Source organism: Macaca fascicularis, chromosome 19 (genome assembly GCF_037993035.2).
Source record: "Macaca fascicularis isolate 582-1 chromosome 19, T2T-MFA8v1.1".
Lineage (NCBI taxonomy): Eukaryota > Metazoa > Chordata > Mammalia > Primates > Cercopithecidae > Macaca > Macaca fascicularis.
Window position 1 is genome coordinate 17,108,851 of NC_088393.1, and position 20,908 is coordinate 17,129,758.

The window sequence follows — 20,908 nt, forward strand, 5'->3', positions numbered from 1 at the left end:
CTCTCTCTTTCTTTCTTTCTTTCTTTCTTTCTTTCTTTCTTTCTTTCTTTCTTTCTTTCTTTCTTTCTTTCTTTCTTTCTTTCTTTCTTTCTTTCTTTCTTTCTTTCTTTCTTTCTCTCTTTCTTCTCTTTCTTTCTGGATCTTACTTTGTCATCCAGCCTGGAGTACAATGATGCAATCATGGTTAACTACAATCTTGACGCCCCAGGCTCAACCAATCCTCCCACCTCAGCCTGCTGAAGAGCTAGGACCACAGGTGCAAGCTAATTTTTAAAATAGTTTTTGTAGAGACTGGGTCTCACTGTGTTTCCCAGGCTGGTCTTGAATTCCTGGCATCAAGCCATCCTCCCACCTAAGCCTCCCGAAGTGCTGGGATTATAGGCATAAACCGCTGTACCTGTCTCTTAAAAATAAATTTTAGGCCGGGCGCGGTGGCTCAAGCCTGTAATCCCAGCACTTTGGGAGGCCGAGACGGGCGGATCACGAGGCCAGGAGATCGAGAGACGATCCCGGCTAACACGGTGAAACCCCGTCTCTACTAAAAAATACAAAAAAACTAGCCGGGCGAGGTGGCGGGCGCCTGTAGTCCCAGCTACTCGGGAGGCTGAGGCAGGAGAAAGGCGTAAACCCGGGAGGCGGAGCTTGCAGTGAGCTGAGATCCGGCCACTGCACTCCAGCCTGGGTGACAGAGCAAGACTCCGTCTCAAAAAAAAAAAAAAAAAAATAAAATAAATAAATAAATAAATAAATAAATTTTAAGGCTGAGCATGGTGGCTCATGCCTGTAATCCCAGCACTTTGGGAGGCTGAGGCGGGTGGATCACCTGAGATCAGGAGTTCGAGACCAGCCTGGCCAACATGGCGAAACCCCATCTCTACTAAAAGTACAAAAATTAGCCAGGCATGGTGGTGCACACCTGTAGTCCTAGCTACCTGGGAGACTGATGCAGGAAGATTGCTTGAACCTGGGAGATGGAGGTTGCTGTGAGCCGAGATCACGCCACTACACCGCAGCCTTGGTGACAGTGAGACTCTGTCTCAAAAAGAAAAAAAAGGCTGGGCACGGTGGTTCATGCCTGTAATCCCAGCACTTTGGGAGGCTGAGGCAGGCGGATCATGAGGTCAGGAGCTCGAGACCATCCTGACTAACAAGGTGAAACCCCATCTCTACTAAAAATACAAAAAATTAGCCGGGTGTGGTGGCAAGCACCTGTGGTCCCAGTTACTTGGGAGGCTGAGGCAGGAGAATGGCGGTGAACCCGGGAGATGGAGCTTGCCGTGAGTCGAGACTGCGCCACTGCACTCCAGCCTGGGCGACAGAGCGAGACTCCATCTCGAAAAAAAAAAAAAAAAAAGAACGAAAGAAAGAAAGAAAAATTAACTATACAGGAGCACCTGTAGTCCCAGGCTGAGGCTGAGGCAGGAGGATCACTTGAGCCTGGGAGAGCGAGGCTACAGTGGGCTGTGATTGCGTTACTATGCTCCAGCTGGGGTAACACAGCCAGACCCCTATCTCTAAAAATAATAACAATGTTAACAATAATAATAAAGTATACAGGAGGATAAGCATAGGCTATATGCAAATACTGCACTATTTCATATAAGGCACTGAAGCGTCTGTGGATTTTGGTATCCGCAGGGGTGAAGGAAGGGCAGGGAAGAGGAAAGATCCTCCCAGGTACAGGAAGCAGCAAGGGCAAAGGTCCTGAGAGGGGAATGAGGTGGGCGGGTCTATAGAACAGCAAGGAAATCATGAGACTGGAGCTCCAGAGATTGTGTCAAATAAAAAGGAGCAGTCGGCTGGGCGCGGTGGCTCACACCTGTAATCCCAGCACTTTGGGAGGCCAAGGCGGGTAGATCACGCGGTCAAGAGATTGAGACCATCCTGGCCAACACGGTGAAACGCTGTCTCTACTAAAAATACAAAAATTAGCCAGGCATGGCGGCGTGAGCCTGTAGTCCCAGCTACTAGGGAGGCTGAGGCAGGATAATCGCTTAAACCCGGGGGGCAGAGGTTACAGTGAGCCGAGATTGCACCACTGCACTCCAGCCTGGACGACAGCGCGAGACTCCGTCTCAAAAAGCAAAATAAAACAAAACAACAACAACAACAAAAAGGGGCAGTCACCAGAGGCCACATGGTGTGTGACTTCCATGGATATGAAATGTCCAGAACAGACTAATCCACAGAGACGGGAGGCAGACTAGTGGTTGCCAGGGGTCAGGGGAGGGGAGTGGGGAGTGACTGCTGATAGGGACAGGGTCTCCTGGGGGGTTGCGAATGTTCTGGAACTAGATAGAGTGAGGGTTGCACAACACTGTGAATGTGCTAAATGCCACTGGATTGTTTGCTTTAAAATGATTAATGTGAGGCCGGGCGCGGTGGCTCAAGCCTGTAATCCCAGCACTTTGGGAGGCCGAGGCGGGCGGATCACAAGGTCAGGAGATCGAGACCACAGTGAAACCCCGTCTCTACTAAAAATACAAAAAATTAGCCGGGCGCGGTGGCGGGCGCCTGTAGTCCCAGCTACTCAGGAGGCTGAGGCAGGAGAATGGCGTGAACCCAGGAGGCGGAGCTTGCAGTGAGCCGAGATCGCGCCACTGCACTCCAGCCTGGGCAACAGCGTGAGACTCCGTCTCAAAAAAAAAAAAAAAAAAAAAAAATGATTAATGTGATAGGCCAGGCGCAGTGGCTCACGCCTGTAATCCCAGCAGTTTGGGAGGCTGAGGTGGGCGCATCACTTGAGGTCAGAAGTTCAAGATCAGCCTGGACAACATGGTGAAACCCCATCTCTACTAAAAATACAAAATTAGCTGGGCGTGGTGGTGCATGTCTGTAGTTCCAGCTACTCAGGAGGCTGAGGCAGGAGAATCGCTTGAACCCCAAAGTGGGAGGTTGCAGTGAGCTGAGATTGCGTCACTGCACTCCAGCCTGGGCGACAGAGTGAGACTCTGTCTCAAAATAAATAAATAAATTAATTAATTAATTAATTAAAAATTAATGTGATAAAGAAAAAAGAGGATGACTGTTTTTTGAGATTATGAAAGTGTTCTGAACAGTCTGGGGCGATGGTTACACAGCTCTGTGAACACACTAAAAACCACTGAATTGTATAATTCTAGATTGAATGGGCAAATTTTGTGGTTGTAAATTGTCTATCCATAAAGATGTCAAGGATATTTTATCATTTCAATCGAACTATGTACCATGTTTATAAATATATATATATACTTACATATACACATATATTTATTTTTGTGTATGTAGTATATGTATATATTTATGCTTTATCTATATAAAACATAATATATATGTGTGTATAAAACACAAATATATACATACATAAAAGTATAGATATATACATATATATACAAAAATATATACCTAAGTATATAAATATATACTATATATATTTTTTTTCGGTTTTCCCATAAACATTCTTTTGTGTCCACTGACTCTTTTTTTTTATTTTTATTTTTGAAATAGAGTCTCACTCTGTCTCCCACCAGAGTGCAATGGCATGATCCCGGCTCCCTGCAACCTCCGCTTCCCAGGTTTAAGCAATCTTCCTGCTTCAGCCTCCCAAGTGGCTGAGATTATAGGCGCCTGCCACCACGCCCGGCTAATTTTTGTATTTTGAGTAGAGATAAGGTTTTGCCATGTTGGCCAGGCTAGTCTTGAACCCCTGACCTCAACTGATTCACCCACCTTGGCCTTCCAAAGTGCTGGGATTACAGGCGTGAGCTACCGTGCCAGCCTATTTTTACTTTTACTTTTATTTTTTTTTTATTTTTGAGATGGAATTTCGCTTTTGTCGCCCAGGCTGGAGTGCAATGGCAGGATCTCGGCTCACCGCAACCTCTGCCTCCCGGGTTCAAGTGATTCTCCTGCCTCAGCCTCCTGAGTAGCTGGGATTAAAGGCGGCTGCCACCACCACGCCCAGCTAATTTTTGTATTTTTAGTAGAGACAGGGTCTGGCCATGTTGGCCAGGCTGGTCTTGAACTCCTGACCATGGGTGATCTACCCTCCTTGGCCTCCCAAAGTGCTGAGATTACAGGTGTAAGCCACCGTGCCCGGCTCTTTTTTTACATCTTTTTTTTTTTTTAGAGACAGGGTCTCACTATGTTGCCCGCCTGTCTCGGACTCCTGGCCTCAAGTGACCCTCCCACTTAAGCCTCCCAAAGTGCTGGGATTACAGGTGTGAGCCACCTGGCCCAGTCAGATCCTTGTTTTGATTTTATTGTATTTTATTTCATTTATAATTTCCACCATTAATTTCAGGGGGTACACGTGCATGTCTACTGCATGGGTGTATTGAGTGATGCTGAGGTTTGGGGTATGAGTGACCCCATCACCCAGGTAGTGAGCATGGTGCCCAAGAGGAACTTTTGGCTTGTTTTATTTTATTTTTTTTTGAGACGGAGTCTCGCTCTGTTGCCCAGGCTAGAGTGCAGTGGCCAGATCTCAGCTCACTGCAAGCTCCGCCTCCCGGGTTCACGCCATTCTCCTGCCTCAGCCTCCCGAGTAGCTGAGACTACAGGCTCCCGCCACCACGCCCGGCTAGTTTTTTGGATTTTTTAAGTAGAGACAGGGTTTCACCGTGTTAGCCAGGATGGTCTCGATCTCCTGACCTCGTGATCCGCCCGTCTCGGCCTCCCAAAGTGCTGGGATTACAGGCGTGAGCCACCGCGCCCGGCCCCCAAGAGGAATTTTTTTAGCCCTTGACCCCCTTCCTCCTTCCCCACTCCATTAGTCCCCAGTGTCTGTTGTTCCCATCTTTATGTTGGGGACTCTTTTTTTTTTTTTTTGAGACAGAGTCTCACTCTGTTGCCTAGGCTGGAGTGTAGTGGTGCAGTCTCAGCTCACTGCAACCTCTGCCTCCCAGGTTCAAACAAGTCTCCTGCCTCAGCCTCCCGAGTAGCTGGGATTACAGGCACCCACCACTACACCCAGCTAATTTTTGTATTTTTAGTAGAGATGGGGTTTTGCCATGTTGGCCAGGCTGGTCCCGACTCGAACTCTTGAGCTTAAGCAATCTGCCCACCTCAGCCTCCCAGCGTGCTGGGATTACAGGCATGAGCCACCCTGCCCAGCCTGGGACCACTTTTATAAGGACACTAATCCCATTCCCCAGGGCTCCACCTTCATGCCCTAATCACAGCATGATGAACTGTTTATTAAGCACAATCTCCATTTGTCTGTTATACGTTGTAAGTATCTCCTCCACATCTCTCATGATGTGCCTTTCAACTACAGTTTATCCTCCTGAAGTTTTACATTTCTACATAATCCAGTTGGTCGATGTTTCCCCTTTATGCCTTCCAAATTGTATGTTTTCCTTAGGAAATAGCTCTCTAAGATTATTATTTTTATTTATTTATTTATTTTGAGACAAGGTCTTGCTGTGTTGCTGAGGCTGGAGTGCAGTGGAGTGATCATAGCTCACTCCAGCCTCAACCTCCTGGGCTCAAATGATCCTCCCACCTCAGCCTCCCGAGTAACTGGGACCACAGGTGCATCCCACCACACCTGGCTTATTATTTTTTTTTTACAAGATTATAAAAATGATAAAAGAAATCCTATAATTTTTCTAGAAGTTTCCCCCTTTTTACATGGTTATTAATTTTAGACACTCTAGATGCTGAATCTTTATAAAACTCAATTATCTGTTTAGTACAAATTCAACATCTGGGGCAATTCATTGACTCAACCAGTTGTGGCCTTCTGAATTTTGCTCTGCCACATTTCATTATTTTCCATTTGGACAGGTTCTATCAATTTAACTAACAGAGAGAGGCTCTCAAAAAAAAAAAAAAAAAAGAGGTGAGCAGATCACCTGAGGTCAAGAGTTCGAGACTAGCCTGGCCAACATGGTGAAAACCCATCTCTACTAAAAATACAAAAATTAGCCAGGCGCGGTGACACATGCCTGTAATCCCAGCTACTTGGGAGGCTGAGGCATGAGAATTGCTTGAACCCACGAGACAGAGGTTGTAGTGAGCTGAGATTGCGCCACTGAACTCCAGCCCAGGGGACAGAGTGAGGCTCCATCTCAAAATAATAATAATAATAATAATAATAATAATCATCATCATCATCATAGGCCAGGCACAGTGGCTCATGCCTGTAATCCCAGCACTTTGGGACGCCAAGATGGGTAGATTGCCTGAGGTCTGGAGTTCGAGACCAGCCTGGCCAACATGATGAAACCCCGTCTCTACTAAAAATATAAAAAAATTGCCAAGTGTGGTGGTGGGCACCTGTAATCCCAGCACTTGAGAGGCTGAAGCAGGAGAATTGCTTGAACCCAGGAAATGGAGGCTGTAGTGAGCCAAGGTCATGCCACTGCACTCCAGCCTGGGCAATATGGGCAAAACTTTTGTCAAAATAATAATAAATAATAATAAAAGGCTGGGCATGGTGGCTTATGCCTGTAATCCCAGCACTTGGGAGGCTCAGGTGCATGGATCACTTGAGGCCAGGAGTTGAAGGCCAGCCTGGCCAACATGGTGAAACCTATCTCCACTAAAAATACAAAAAATTAGCCAGGCATGGTGGTGGGCGTCTGTAATCCCAGCTACTCGGGAGGCTGAGGCACAAGAATTGCTTGAACCCGGGAGGTAGAGGTTGTAGTGAGCCAAGATTGAGCCACTGCACTCCAGCCTGGGTAACAGAGAGAGATTCTGTCTTCAAAAAAACAAAACAACAACAACAAAAACAAAAAAACAAACAAAAACCAAAACAACAAAAAACAAAAAAAAAGAGGAGAATTACATCATTGTTTTTAAATAATTATCCTTGTTTACGAAGATCAATAATAAGGGTGTGGCTGGAGAGGCAGTTGCCGGGGAGATAGCCTTGCAGATGTATTTTTTTCTGTAAGGTTGCAATAGCCTTTGTGCAAGGTTGTGATTTTTGTAGTCTTTTCTGTTATCAGGCATACAAGTGTGAGAACCCTCTCTTCATAGCCTTCCTTCATAGCCTCTGTTTGTCAGGGTTTTCTTAACATTAGTGACTCCATTTTTATTCTGATAACTTTCACAATTCATTTCCATCCATCTTTTCTTTGGTAAACCAGGGTATTTCCCAGCTGACAAGCATTTTGATAGCTGCAAGGTCAAAATATTCCCAGCTAATATACTCTCCCCCACCCTGGCCTGCCACAGGAGAGGTGAGGTGCGTGAAAGTATTTGCCAAAGGGACCCTTGCCATCTCTGCTTCGAAGGATTACACGCTACGCTTGTGGAACTTACTCACTGGCCAAGAGAAATTTGCCATTTGGGATGGAGCCTCAAAAAATCCCACTGAACCTCAGATCTGGAGCCTTCACGTGGATGAGGCACACAAAGTTGTGTATTCGGCATCTGCCTCAAAGGTAACAAACACCTGCCCTATTTGTAAAGGAAAGCTGAGGAGACCAGGGCATTCAAAGACAGAATAGGCCATTTCTATAAGGAGGGGTTCCCTGATACAGTGGTGGAGTGTGGGTGTAAACAGCGTACACAACCACTTGAGAGGGTGCCATAAGAGGTTTCAGACTTCATAGTTGGGTTAGATAATCCTGATAATTCTTTCTGACCCCAAGATTTGAAAACTTTCATCTTTTTTGAATATCAGCATTTTAGGGCTATAAATTTCCCTCACAGTACTGCTTTACCTACATCCTATACATTTTGACGTGTGTCTTCATTTACATTCAGTGTAAAATACTTTCAGATTTCACTTTTGATTTCTTCTTTGATCCATGGGCTATTTAAAAGTGTGCTATTAGTTTCCAGAGAGTTGAGGGATTTCCAGATAGGGTCCTCTTCTTTATTATTTTCTAATTAAATTTCATTTGTATGACATAAAACCTTTCAAATTAGTTGAGACTTGTATTATAGTCTCTGTCTCTCTTCTTTCCTTCTTTCTTTCTTTCTCTCTCTTTTTTTTTTTTTTTTTTTTTGAGATGGAGTCCTGCTCTGTCACCCAAGCTGGAGTGCAGTGGCACAATCTCAGCTCACTGCAACCTCCACCTCCCAGGTTCACATGATTCTCCTGCCTCAGCCTCCTGAATAGCTGGGACTACAGACGTGTGCCACCATACCCAGCTAATTTTTGTATTTTTAGTAGAGACAGGGTTTTGCCATGCTGGGCAGGCTGGTCTCAAACTCCTGACCTCAGTTGATCCACCCACCTTAGCCTCCCAAAGTGCTGGGATTACAGGCCTGAGCCATCATGCCCAGCCTGTTTTATAGTCTCTCTAAATGTTCCGAGGGCTTCTGAAAACAATGTCTACTCCACTGTGTTATTCCATTATATCGATCATAACCCTATGATTTCATAGTTTTATAAATGGAGACACACAATAGCATCGTGGGTAATAGCTTAGTAATTGATGCCAGGAAGAAAAAAATCTTTATTTAACTCCCAGTTAAGTTCCTTGGGAACTGAGTGACTTTGGTCATGTCATTCACCATTCTGAGTCTCATTGCTTCCCCTTCCTCATAAGATCATGAGACATATCCTAGCATAGTGCTTAGCACACTGTAAGCACCATATAATTGATATCTATCTATTATTATGTTACATGAGTAATTGGTGGTTGTTGACAGTAATATCGGTGCATATAAATCATGCTGCCCAAAATAGGAGTCACCAACCAGATGCACCTATCAAATATTTGAAATCAGGCAGTAGGGGGGAAGGGGAGGGAGAGCATTAGGACAAATGCCTAATGCATGCAGGGCTTAAAACCTACATGATGGGTTGATAGTTGCAGCAAACCACCGTGGCATATGTATACCTATGTAACAAACCTGCATGTTCTGCACATGTATCCCAGAACTGAAAGTAACGTTAAAAAATTAATTAATTAATTAAAACACTTGAAATGTGACTGTCCCAACATACTGAAATTCAAAGACCTAGTATAGTAAAAATAATATAAACTATCTCAATAATAATTTTTGTATTGATTATATGTTGAAGTGATACCACTTGGACATACTGAGTTAAATAAAATATAATACTAAAATTGATTTCACTTGTTTCTTTGTACCTTTTGTAAGGTAGCTAATGAATTTAAAATCACACGTGAGGCCTCGCCCACCTCTCCTTTATTTCTCTGAATTGGGAGTGTTAAAAATAAAATGCATGGGGCGGGTGCAGTGGCTTACACTCATAATCCCAGCATTTTGAGAGGCCAAGCAGGGAGGATAGCTTGAGCCCAGGAGCTCAGGAGTAGCCTGGGCAACATAGTCAGACCCTGTCTCTACAAAAACAAATTTAAAAGTAGCCAGGCATGGTGGTGTGTGTCTGTGGTCCCAGCTACTTGGGAGGCTGAGGTAGGAGGATTGCTTGAGCCCAGGAGGTCGATGCTATAGTGAGTCATGATTGCACCACTGCACTCCAGCCTGGGTGAAAAAGAGAGGCTCTGTCTCTAAAAGAAAAGAAAATGTATAAAGTATACAAGAGAACACATCTTGCGTTTGACTCTGGGAAACTTACAGCCTAGGTCTCCTGCCAAGATGTTTCTTCCTCTTTATTATTCTATTAGATCAATGCCTGGAATCTGGAAACTGCAGAGCTGGTTTTCCATATCCTGGGAGATGCCTCTGATCCTTGGATGTGCATGGCCATGCTGGCCTCCCAGGCCACGCTGCTGACAGTGTCCAGGGATGGTGTGGTCAGTCTGTGGAGCTCAGCCACAGGAAAACTTCAGGGGCAGCAACATATGTCCAGCATCAAGGAAGAAACACCTACCTGTGCCGTCTCAGTCCAGAAGCAAGGAAAGCTTGTTACCGGGTTTAGCAATGGCTCCATCTCTTTGGTAAGCACCTTTACCATCTATGATGAGAACATTAACTCAGCTTGAAATGCTCAGACATGCTAGAAGTTGGGAAAAATAATCTTGCCTTGTATCTTTGTTTTGTTTTGTTTTTGAGATGAAGTTTAGTGCAGTGGCACAATCTCTGCTCACTGCAACCTCCGCCTGCCGGGTTCAAGCGATTCTCCTGCCTCAGCCTCCTGAGTAGCTGGGATTACAGACACCTGCCGCCATGCCCAGCTAATTTTTTGGTATTTTTAGTAGAGATGGGGTTTCACCATGTTGGTCAGGCTGGTTTTGAACTCCTGACCTCAGCTGATTCACCCACCTCGGCCTCCTAAAGTGCTGCAATTACAGGAGTGAGCCACTGTGCCTGACCATTTATTTATTTATTTATTTAATTTTTTTTGAGATAGAGTCTCGCTCTGCCGCCCAGGCTGGAGTGCCGTGGTGCACGACTCCATGCCTGAACAATTATTAGTGTTGTTTTTTGTGGAGATGGGGGTTTCACTATGTTGCCCAGGCTGGTCTCGAACTTATGGGCTCAAGCAATCCAGCAATCATCTTACTTTAGCCCTCCAAAGTGCTGGGATTACAGGTGTGAGCCACTGTGCCTGGCCAGAATTTGTTTTTTACCACTTTTTAACTCTTTTTGTTTGTTTGTTTGTTTGTTTTTGTTTGAGACAGAGTCTTACTTTGTTGCCCAGGCTGGAATACAGCAGCGTGATCTCGGCTCACTGAAACCTCTGCCTCCTGGGTTCAAGCAATTCTCCTGCCTCAGCCTCCCCAGTAGCTGGGACTACAGGCATGCGCCACAGTGTCTGGCTAATTTTTGTATTTTTAGTAGAGACGGGGTTTCACCATGTTGGCCAGGCTGGTCTTGAACTCCTGACCTCAAGTGATCCACCTACCTCGGCCTCCCAAAGTGCTGGGATTACAGGCATGAGCCACCATACCTGGCCAACTTTTATTTTTTTCAATTAAAAAAATATTTTAAGAGACAGAGTCTCAGTCTGTCACCTAGGCTGCAATGCGGTGGCACAGTCATAGCTCACTGCAGCCTCCAACTCCTAGGGGCAAGAGTGACCCTCCTGCTTTAGCCTCTTGAGTAGCTGGGACCACAGGGGTGTACCACCATGCCTAGCTAAAAATTTTATTTAGAGATGGGGTCAGCCAGGCGTGGTGGCTCATGCCTGTAATCCCAGCACTTTGGGAAGCCAAGGCAGGCGGATCACCTGAGGTCAGGAGTTCAAGACCAAACTGACCAACATGGTGAAACTCCATCTCTACTAAAAATACAAAAATTAGCCAGGCGTGGTGGCGCATGCCTGTAATCCCAGCTACTCGGGAAGCTGAAGCAGGAGAATTGCTTGAACCTGGGAGACGGAGGTTGCAGTGAGCGGAGATTGCGCCACTGCACTCCAGCTGGGGAGACAGAGCGAGACTCCATCTCAAAAAAAAGAAAAAAGAAAAAAAGAAAAAATTCCAAACCTGTAAGCCTTAACCCGTGGAAGTGCCTGACAGGCATCCTTGGTTCTGCACAGATTTCCTCCAAAGAGGACAGATTGCTGGAGAAGCTTCCAGATGCTGTGAGGTTCCTGGTGGTCTCTGAAGATGAGTCCCTCCTCGCCGCAGGTAGCATTTAGCTCTCATTTGGAGTAGTGAGGAAGCTAATCGGGACCAGGCTGGAGAAGGGGGTGGGGCTTGAGAACAGAGCAGGGTCCTAGGGCCAGAGGTTAGCAAACTTTTTCTGCCAAATGGCCTCATAGTAAACATTTTTTGCAGTCCAGATGAGACAGTCTCAGTTGCAAAGACTCAACTCTGCAGTTATGGCACAAAAACTAGACTAGACACCATTTTTCTGTTCTTTTTCTTTCTTTCTTTTTTTTTTTTTTTTTTGTGATAGGGTCTTGCTGTGTCACCCAGGCTGGAGTGGAGTGGCTCCATCATAACTCATTGCAGGCTTGAATTTCTGGGCTCAAACGATCCTCCCACCTCAGCTTCCTGAATAGCTGGGATTACAGGCACGCACCACCATACCCAGCTAATTTTTGTATTTTTAGTAGAGACGGAGTTTCACCATGTTGGCCAGGCTGCCTTGGCCTCCCAAAGTGCTGGCATTACAAATAGGAGCCACCACACCCGGCCTAATTTGCTCTTTTATTTCCGCCATCTGCAACCTCATGGATGGTGACACGTTAGCAGCTGAGTCAGCCCCTTTCCCCTTTCTGGCCTACAGCTCTGGGACTGGCTTGGCCCCACCACTGCTTCTATTGCATGGGGCAGCTGCCCTCTGCCAGCAGGGACAGAGAGCCACAGTGTTACAGCCTTCCTGGGTACCCACAACCAGTGAGTCCTAAGCTCTTGTCCCATGTCCAAGAAGAATGAAGTCATGCTGACAATTGAAAAGTGATAAGGACAGAGAATTTCATTGAGCAATGAAACAGCTCTCAGGGGAGAGGGGATGTGAAGGTCAGGTCATCTCTCTCAGTATGTCTGAGTCTGGGAGTTTTTATAGGCACAGGATGGGGGAGGGGCAGGCAGTAGGTAGTATTGGAAAAGGTAACATTCAATTGGTTAAAAAGCATTATTCAGGCCAGGTGCAGTGGCTCATGTCTGTAATTTCAGCACTTTGGGAGGCCAAGGTGGGCCATCACCTGAGATCAGAAGTTCAGACCAGTCGGACCAACGTGGTGAAACCCTGTCTCTACTAAAAACACAAAAATTAGCCAGACACAGTGGCAGGCACCTGTAATCCCAGCTACTCAGGAGGATGAAGCATGAGAATTGCTTAAACCCAGGAGGTGCAGATTGCAGTGAGCCAAGATCACGCCACTGCCAAAAAAACCTTATTCAGAAAGAATCAATCAGGAAAGGGTGGGCAAAAAGGCACAGGAGTTCTCACTGTGGGTTGTTGATTTCATTTGGAACCAGCAGCCCAGGCTGTTTTTGGTTCAAAGGTACAGTTTCACCAGGGACCCATTCCTATCTGGCTAGGCATTTACCTGCCTCCTGCCACTATCCCTTCCTTTCTCCCTTCTTACTTTCTTTCCTCTTCTTCCTTCCTTCTTTCCCTTCTCATTTCTCTCCTTCCTCCCTTCCTCTTTACTTTTTTTCTTCCTCTCTATCTCCTTGACTCTCCTTTCTCCTTCCTCCCTTCCTTCTGTCATAGTTATCAAAGGCCTGCTGTGTGCCCAGCTTTGTGCTAGTTTCTGAGATACCATGATGAGCCAAAGAGGCAGTCCCTGCTCTCCAAGAACTTACAGTTTCATTATAATAACGTTACAAGTTTCCTCAAGATGAGTGATTAGTGGCTGGGTACCGTGGCTCACGCCTGTAATCCCAGCACTTTGGGAGTCCAAGGTGGGCGGATCACTTGAGGTCAGGAGTTTGAGACCAGCTTGGCCAACATGGTGAAACCCAGTATCTACTAAAAAATACAAAATTTAGCCAGGCATGGTGGTGAGCACCTATAATCCCAGCTACTCAGGAAGCTGAGGTGGGAGAATTGCTTGAACCCAGGAGGCAGAGGTTGCAGTTAGCCAAGATCATGCCATTGCACTCCAGCCTCAGTGACAGAGCAAGACTCCATCTCAAAAAAAAAAAAAAAAAAAAAAAAAAGATGAGTGATTACAGAAGTCAGCATTCCCCCCGCCCCCAACCTGCTGTGGGCTATATGCAGATGAGGACAGGACTGAATCCACCTTCCCCATCCTGGATCCCTTCTCCTGGCACCTAGCAGGGCCTCCAAAACATCCTTTTTTTTTTTTTTGAAACAGAGTCTAGCTTTGTTGCCCAGGCTGGAGTGCAGTGGTGCAATCTCAGCTCACTGCAGCCTCTGCCTCCTGGGCTCAAGCAATTCTCCTGCCTCAGCCCCCTGAGTAGCTGGGATTACAGGCATGCGCCACCACACCTGGCTAATTTTTGTATTTTAGGTAGAGAGTAAAATACATGAAACATTGGGGTTCACCATGTTGGCCAGGCTGATCTCGAACTCCTGACCTCGAGTGATCTGCCCCCTTTGGCGTCCCAAAGTGCTGGGATTACAGGCATGAACCACCACACCCAGCCTCCAAATTGTCTCTGTTGATGGAAGGAATGACCCTCAACCCCTCCAGGCATGAGAGGTGTAACCCCGGTTCCTGCCGTTTCAGGCTTCGGAAGATCAGTGCGGATATTCTCGGCGGACTGGAGAGGCTTTCGCCGGTTCATGGCCACGGATCTGGAACACGAAGACATGGTGGAGACGGCTGTTTTCGGTCCTGAGAACAACCTGATCGTCACAGGGTCCCTGGATGCGCTCATTCAGGTAAGGGGAGATCATCCTCACCTCCTCCTCGGGAATAGACAATGTGATTCTTTGGGGATTTTTGGCTGCAAAATACAGACACCCACAAAAACGAGTGCAGGCAAAATAGGTGAGTTCACTGGGAGGATATGGGGGTGTATCCTCCGCCCCAGTGGCAGACCTGGTTGGGAATTACCGAAATGTTCAACAAAGGTGGTAGCATTCCCAAAATGATCCTCAAACCTTAGGGGCAGATTTAGGCCTTCAAAGTGGAGCAGGGTTGTGGGGGAGGAAAATTCTCAATTTACGTTCAAAGTTGTCCAAGCTGGCGAGAAAAGTAGATGGTGAAATAGCGAATCTTCAGTGTTTTAGTCTCAGGCCCCTTGAAGTTCTCTCTTTTTTTTCCCTCCTTCTTATGAGCTATTTTTTTCCAGTTTTTTTTTTTTTTTTTTTTTTTTGAGACGGAGTCTGGCTCTGTCGCCCAGGCTGGAGTGCCGTGGCCAGATCTCAGCTCACTGCAAGCTCCGCCTCCCGGGTTCACGCCATTCTCCTGCCTCAGCCTCCCGAGTAGCTGGGACTACAGGCGCCCGCCACTTCGCCCAGCTAGTTTTTTGTATTTTTTAGTGGAGACGGGGTTTCACCGTGTTAGCCAGGATGGTCTCGATCTCCTGACCTCGTGATCCACCCGCCTCGGCCTCCCAAAGTGCTGGGATTACAGGCTTGAGCCACCGCGCCCGGCCATTTTTTTCCAGTTTTAAGTAAATTGACAAATAGACTGTGCACAGTGGCTCACACCTGTCATTCCAGTACTTTGGAAGGCCAAGGCAGGTGGATCACTTGGGCCCAGGAATTCAAGACCAGCCTGGGCAACATAGCGAGACCCAGTCTCTACAAAAAAACACAAAAATTAGCTGGGCATGGTGGCACGTGCCTGTAGTCCTAGCTACTCAAGTGGCTGAGGTGGGAGGATCACGTGAGCCCAGGAGGTGGAGGCTGCAGTGAGCTGTGATTATGCCACTGCACTTCAGCCTGGGTGACAAAACAAGAACCTATCTCCAAAAAAATAAGAATAATTTTCTTTTTATTTTTTGGGACCAAGTCTCGCTCGGTTGCCCAGGCTGGAGGGCAGTGTGGTGTGATCTCAGTTCACTGCAACCTCTACCTCCTGGGTTCAACCAATTCTCCTGCCTCAGTCTCATGAGTAGCTGGGATTACAGGCACCCATCACCATGCCTGTATTTTTGCATTTTTAGTAGTTTTTAGTAGTTAATTTTGTATTTTCACCATGTTGGCTAGGCTGGTCTCGAACTCCTGACCTCAGGTGATCAACCGCCTTGGCCTCCCAAAGTGCTGGGATTACAGGCGTGAACCACCGTGCCTGGCTAGAATAAAATAATAATAATAATAAATAAAAAAACATTAAAAGTTTTGAGCTTCCAGACCCTCTAAAAAAGATGTACAGGGCACCCTCTAAAAAAGGTTTACAGGGCACTCTCCAGGGGTTCCCCAGAACACACTTTGAGAACTGCTCTGGAAGCTGCTGGGTTCAAGCCTGAGGAAGGTAAAGGAATGGGAAGATGTGAAGGCCCTTGAACTACAGCCTGAAAATTCACCTTAGGTGTATGAGTGGGCTAAAGTGTAGTACTTATTTTCTTATTTATTTATTTATTTTTATTTTTATTTTGACGGAGTCTCACTCTGTCACTAGGCTGAAGTGCAGTGGTGCAATGTCAGCTCACTGCAATCTCTGCCTCCTGGGTTCAAGTGAGTCTCCTGCCTCAGCCTCCCAAGTAGCTGGGATTACAGGTGCGCACCACCACACTTGGCTGATTTTGTATTTTTAGTAGAGATGGGGTTTCACCATGTTGACCAGGATGGTCTCGATCTCCTGACCTCGTGATCTGCCCACCTCAGCCTCCCAAAGTGCTGGGATTACAGGCGTGAGCCACCGTGCCCAGCCTATTTATTTATTTTTATTTTTATTTATTTATTTTGAGACGGAGTTTCGCTCTTGTTGCCCAGGCTGGAGTACAATGGCACAATCTTGGCTCATTGCAACCTCCACCTCCCAAGTTCAAGCGATTCTCCTGCCTCAGCCTCCTGAGTAGCTGGGAGTACAGGCTTGTACCACCACGCCTAGCTAATTTTTTGTATTTTTAGTAGAGACGGGGTTTCTCCATGTTGGTCAGGCTGGTCTCGAACTCCTGACCTCAGGTGATCCACCTGCCTCAGCTTCCCAAAATGTTGGGATTACAGGCATGAGCCACCGCACCCAGCCCAATGGGCTGAAGCGCGTTTCTGAACTACGGTTGTCCACAGAAGACGTCAGATCTGCCCTCCTGTTCTGCTTCCTCAGGTGTGGAGTCTGTCAGAACAGGGGACCCTGCTGGACATCCTGGAAGGCGTCGGGGCCCCCGTGAGCCTGCTGGCCCGCGGTGGGGCTTTGGTGGCGTCTGCTTCCCTGCAGTCCTCATCTTTCAAAGTCTGGGATCTCAGCAACGCTCATAGGTCCCGGGTCCCTGCACCATTTCTGGACCGCACTGGCCTCACTGCAGTGTCCCACAATGGAAGCTACGTCTACTTCCCCAAAATTGGGGACAAAAACAAAGTCACTATTTGGGACTTGGCAGAAGGTTGGTAAGATATAAGTATGGTCATTTTTGTGGGTAAGGCTTGGAGCCATCTGTTTTAGTTTAGGCTGCTGTAACAAATCATCCCCACAGGCTGGGCCCCGTGGCTCATGCTTGTAATCCCAGGGCTTTGGGAGGCCTAGGCGAGTGGATCACCTGAGGTCAGGAGTTTGAGACCAGCCTGGCCAACATGGCGAAACCCTGTCTCTACTAAAAACACAAAAATTAGCCAGGCATGGTGGCACATGCCTGTATTCCCAGCTACTTGCAAGGCTGAGGCAGGAGAATTGTTTGAACCTGAGAGGCAAAGGCTACAGTGAGCCAAAATCACGCCACTGCACTCCAGCCTGGGCAACAGAGTAAGACTCTGTCTCAAAAAAATAAAATAAAATAAATTATCCCCATAGACTGGGCGACATAAGCAAGAAACATTATTCCTCAACATTCTGGAGACCGGGAGGTTCCAGATCAAAGTGCGAGCAGATCTGGTGTCTGGTGAGGACCTGTTTCCTGATTCACAGATGGCCATCTTCTTGATGTGTCCCCAGAGAGAGAGAGAAATCTCGTGTCTCTTCTTTTTTTTTTTTTTTTGAGACGGAGTCTTGCTCTGTCACCCAGGCTGGAGTGCAGTGGCCGGATCTCAGCTCACTGCAAGCTCCGCCTCCCGGGTTTAGCCATTCTCCTGCCTCAGCCTCCCAAGTAGCTGGGACTACAGGCGCCCGCCACTTCACTCGGCTAGTTTTTTGTATTTTTTAGTAGAGACGGGGTTTCACCGTGTTAGCCAGGATGGTCTCGATCTCCTGACCTCGTGATCCGCCCGTCCCGGCCTCCCAAAGTGCTGGGATTACAGGCGTGAGCCACCGCGCCCGGCTAGTGTCTCTTCTTATAAGGGTACTAATCCTATCACGAATGCCCCACATTCATGATCTAATCACTTCCCTGTCACTCTGCTACAGTTTGGACGTTTGACCCTACAAACCTGATACTGACATTTAATATCCGGCTGGGCATGGTGGCTTAAACCTATAATCACAGCACTTTGGGAGGCAGAGGCAGGAGGATTGCTTGAGCTCAGGGTTCAAGACCAGCCTGGGCAACATGAGAGGACACCATTTCTACTAAAAATTTAAAAATTAGCTGGATGTGGCCAGTCACAGTGTTTCACGTCTCTAATCCCAGCACTTTGGGAGGCCAAGGCAGGTGGATCACCTGAGGTCGGGAGTTTGAGACCAGCCTGACCAACATGGAGAAAACCCATCTCCACCAAAAAAATGTAAAATTAGCCGGGTGTGACGGCGCATGCCTGTAATCCCAGCTACTCGGGAGGCTGAGGCAGAAGAATAGCTTGAACCTGGGAGGTGGAGATTGCGGTGAGCCAAGATCACGCCTTTGCACTCCAGCCTGGGCAACAAGAGTAAAACTCTGTCTCAAAAAAAAGAAAAAAAAAAAAAACTTAGCTGGATGTGGTGGATGGCGTGTGCTTGTTGTTCTAGCTATTTGGGGGGCCAAGGTGGGAGGATAGCTTGAGCCTGGAAAGTTGAGGCTACAGTGAGCCATGATCACACTACTGCACTCTAACCTGGGTGACAGAGTGAGATCCTGTCTCTAAAAAAAAAAAAAAAAAAAAAAAAAAAAGCTAGGCGTGGTGTAGTGACTCACACCTGTGATCTCAGCTCTTTGGGTTGGCTGAGGTGGGCGGATCAATTGAGCTCTGGAGTTTGAGACCACACATCTCTACATAAAAGACAAAAATTAGCTGGGTGTAGTGGCACATGTCTGTAGTCCAAGCTACTTGAGAGGCTGTGGTGGTAGGATCATTTGAGCCCAGGAGGCAGAAGTTGCAGTGAACTGAGATAGTGCCACTGCACTCCAACCTGGACGACAGAACAAGACCCTGTTTCAAAACAAAACAACAATAAAAAAAGAAATTTACTCCCCAGTGTTGGAGGGAGGCCTCATGGGAGGTGTTTGAGTCATAAGGACACATCCCTCGTGAATAAATTAATGCCCTCTCCTGGCAAGGCAGTGGTGGTGGTGAGTAAGTTCTTACTCTGTTAGTTCTCATGAGGTTGTTAAAAAGAACCTGACCCCAGCTACTTAGGAGGCAGAAACAGGAAGATTGCTTGAGGCCAGGAGTTCGAGACCAGCCGGGGCAACATGAACCCTGTCGCAATAAAAATAAAAATAATGGCCGGGCATGGTGGCTCACGCCTGTAGTCCCAGCACTTTGGGAGGTCGAGGTGGGTGGATCACAAGGTCAGGAGTTCAAGACTAGCCTGGCCAACATGGTGAAGCCCCATCTCTATTAAAAATACAAAAACTAGCCGGGCGTAGTGGCAGGCACCTGTAATCCCAGCTGCTCAGGAGGCTGAGGCAGGATAATCACTTGAATCGAGCAGGCAGAGGTTGCAGTGAGTGCCATGGCACTCCAGCCTGGGCGACAGAGCAAGACTCTGTCTCAAAAATAAATAAATAAATAAATAAATAAACAAAAATAAAAATAATTAGCTGGGCATGGTGATATTCACCTGTAGTCTCAGCTACTAGAGAGACAGAGGCAGGAGGATTGCTTGAGCCCAGGAATTTGAGGCTGTAGTGAACTGTGATTGCACCGCTGCACTCCAGCCTAGATGACAGAGCAAGACCCTATCTCAATTAAAAAAAAAAAAAAAAAGAAAAGAAAAAGGAAGCTGACACTTCCCTCTCTCTTGCTTCCTCTGGCCATATGACCTCTGCACACCCCAGTCCCCCTTCACCTTTCGTATTAAGAAGCAGCAGCCTGGGGCCCTCACCAGAAGCAAAGTCTGGCACCATGCTTCCTGTACAGCCTGCAGAACAATGAGCCACATAAATCTCTTATTCATAATTATGCATTACTGTATTAGTCTGTTCTCACACTGCTAATAAAGACATACCTGAAGCCGGGCATGGTGGCTCAAGCCTGTAATCCTAGCACTTTGGGAGGCCGAGGTAGGCGGATCATTTGAGTTCAGGAGTTCGAGACCATCCTGGCCAACATGGTGAAACCCTGTCTCTACTAAAATTCCAAAAATTAGCCGGAAATCGCTTGAACCTGGGAGATGGCGGTTGCAGTGAGCCAAGATCTTGCCACTGCACTCCAGCCTGGGCAAGAGTGAGACTCTGTCTCAAAAATAAATAAATAAAATAAAATAGTAAAAAAGACATACCTGAGACTGGGTAATCTGTAAAGGAAAGAGGTTTAATGGACTTACAGTTCCACATGGCTGGGAAGTCCTCACAAATCACGGCAGAAGGCAAATGAGGAGCAAAGTCACGTCTTACATGGCAGTGGGCAAGAGAGCATGTGCAGCGGAACTGCCCTTTACAAAGCCGTCAGATCTCCTGAGACTTATTCACTACCATGAAAACAGTATGGGGGAGACTGCCTCCATGATTCACTTATCTACACCTGGCCTCAGCCTTGACCCATGGGAATTATTACAATGCAAAATGAGATTTGGGTGGGGACACAGCCTAACCATGTCAATTACCCAGCCTCAGGTAGTCCTTCATAGCAACACCAACAGACTTAGACAGGCTCCAGCTCCTAATACCATCCTATGGGGAGTGAGGATTTTGACATAGGAATTTGGTGGTAGGGGAACACAAATCTTCAGTCCATAACACACCTATAACTTCAATCAGGTGGAAAGTAGCTAGTCATGGCTGGGCATGGTGCTTCACACTTGTAATCCCAGCACTTTGAGAGGCTGAGGTGGGCGGATCATTTGAGGTCAGGAGTTGGAGACCAGCCTGGCCAACATGGCAAAACCCCGTCTCTACTTAAAAAAAAAAAAAAAAAAAAAAAATTATCTGGGCTTGGTGGTGCATGTCTGTAATCCCAGCTACTGGGGAGGCCGAGGCAGGAGAATTGCTTGAACCTAGGAGTTGGAGGCTGCAGTGAGCTTCCATCTTGCCACTGCGCTCCAGCCTGGCAGATAGAGCAATACTGTCTCAAAGAAAAAAGAAAAAAAAATATGAACACCAGGCAGGGTGTGGTGGCTCCCACCTGTAATCCCAGCACTTTGGAAGGCCGAGGTGGTAGGATCACCTGAGGTTGGGAGTTCGAGACCAGTGTGGTCAACATGGAGAAATCCCATCTCCACTAAATATACAAAATTAGCTGGGCGTGGTGGCACACACCTGTAATCCCAGCTACT

General features: G+C 47.0%; 1 protein-coding gene across 7 annotated transcripts in view; it reads left to right on the plus strand.

Moving 5' to 3' along the window:
* NWD1 (NACHT and WD repeat domain containing 1) overlaps nt 1-20,908 on the plus strand; it is a 92,951-nt gene that overhangs the window by 62,613 nt on the left and 9,430 nt on the right. For all 7 annotated transcript variants that reach the window (XM_045379619.3, XM_065535132.2, XM_045379617.3 and 4 more), the window contains 5 exons: nt 7,168-7,376; nt 9,540-9,812; nt 11,354-11,444; nt 13,964-14,118; nt 16,454-16,730. In XM_045379619.3, coding sequence (XP_045235554.2) covers nt 7,168-7,376; nt 9,540-9,812; nt 11,354-11,444; nt 13,964-14,118; nt 16,454-16,730 — 1,005 coding nt within the window. The remainder of the gene's footprint in view (nt 1-7,167; nt 7,377-9,539; nt 9,813-11,353; nt 11,445-13,963; nt 14,119-16,453; nt 16,731-20,908) is intronic.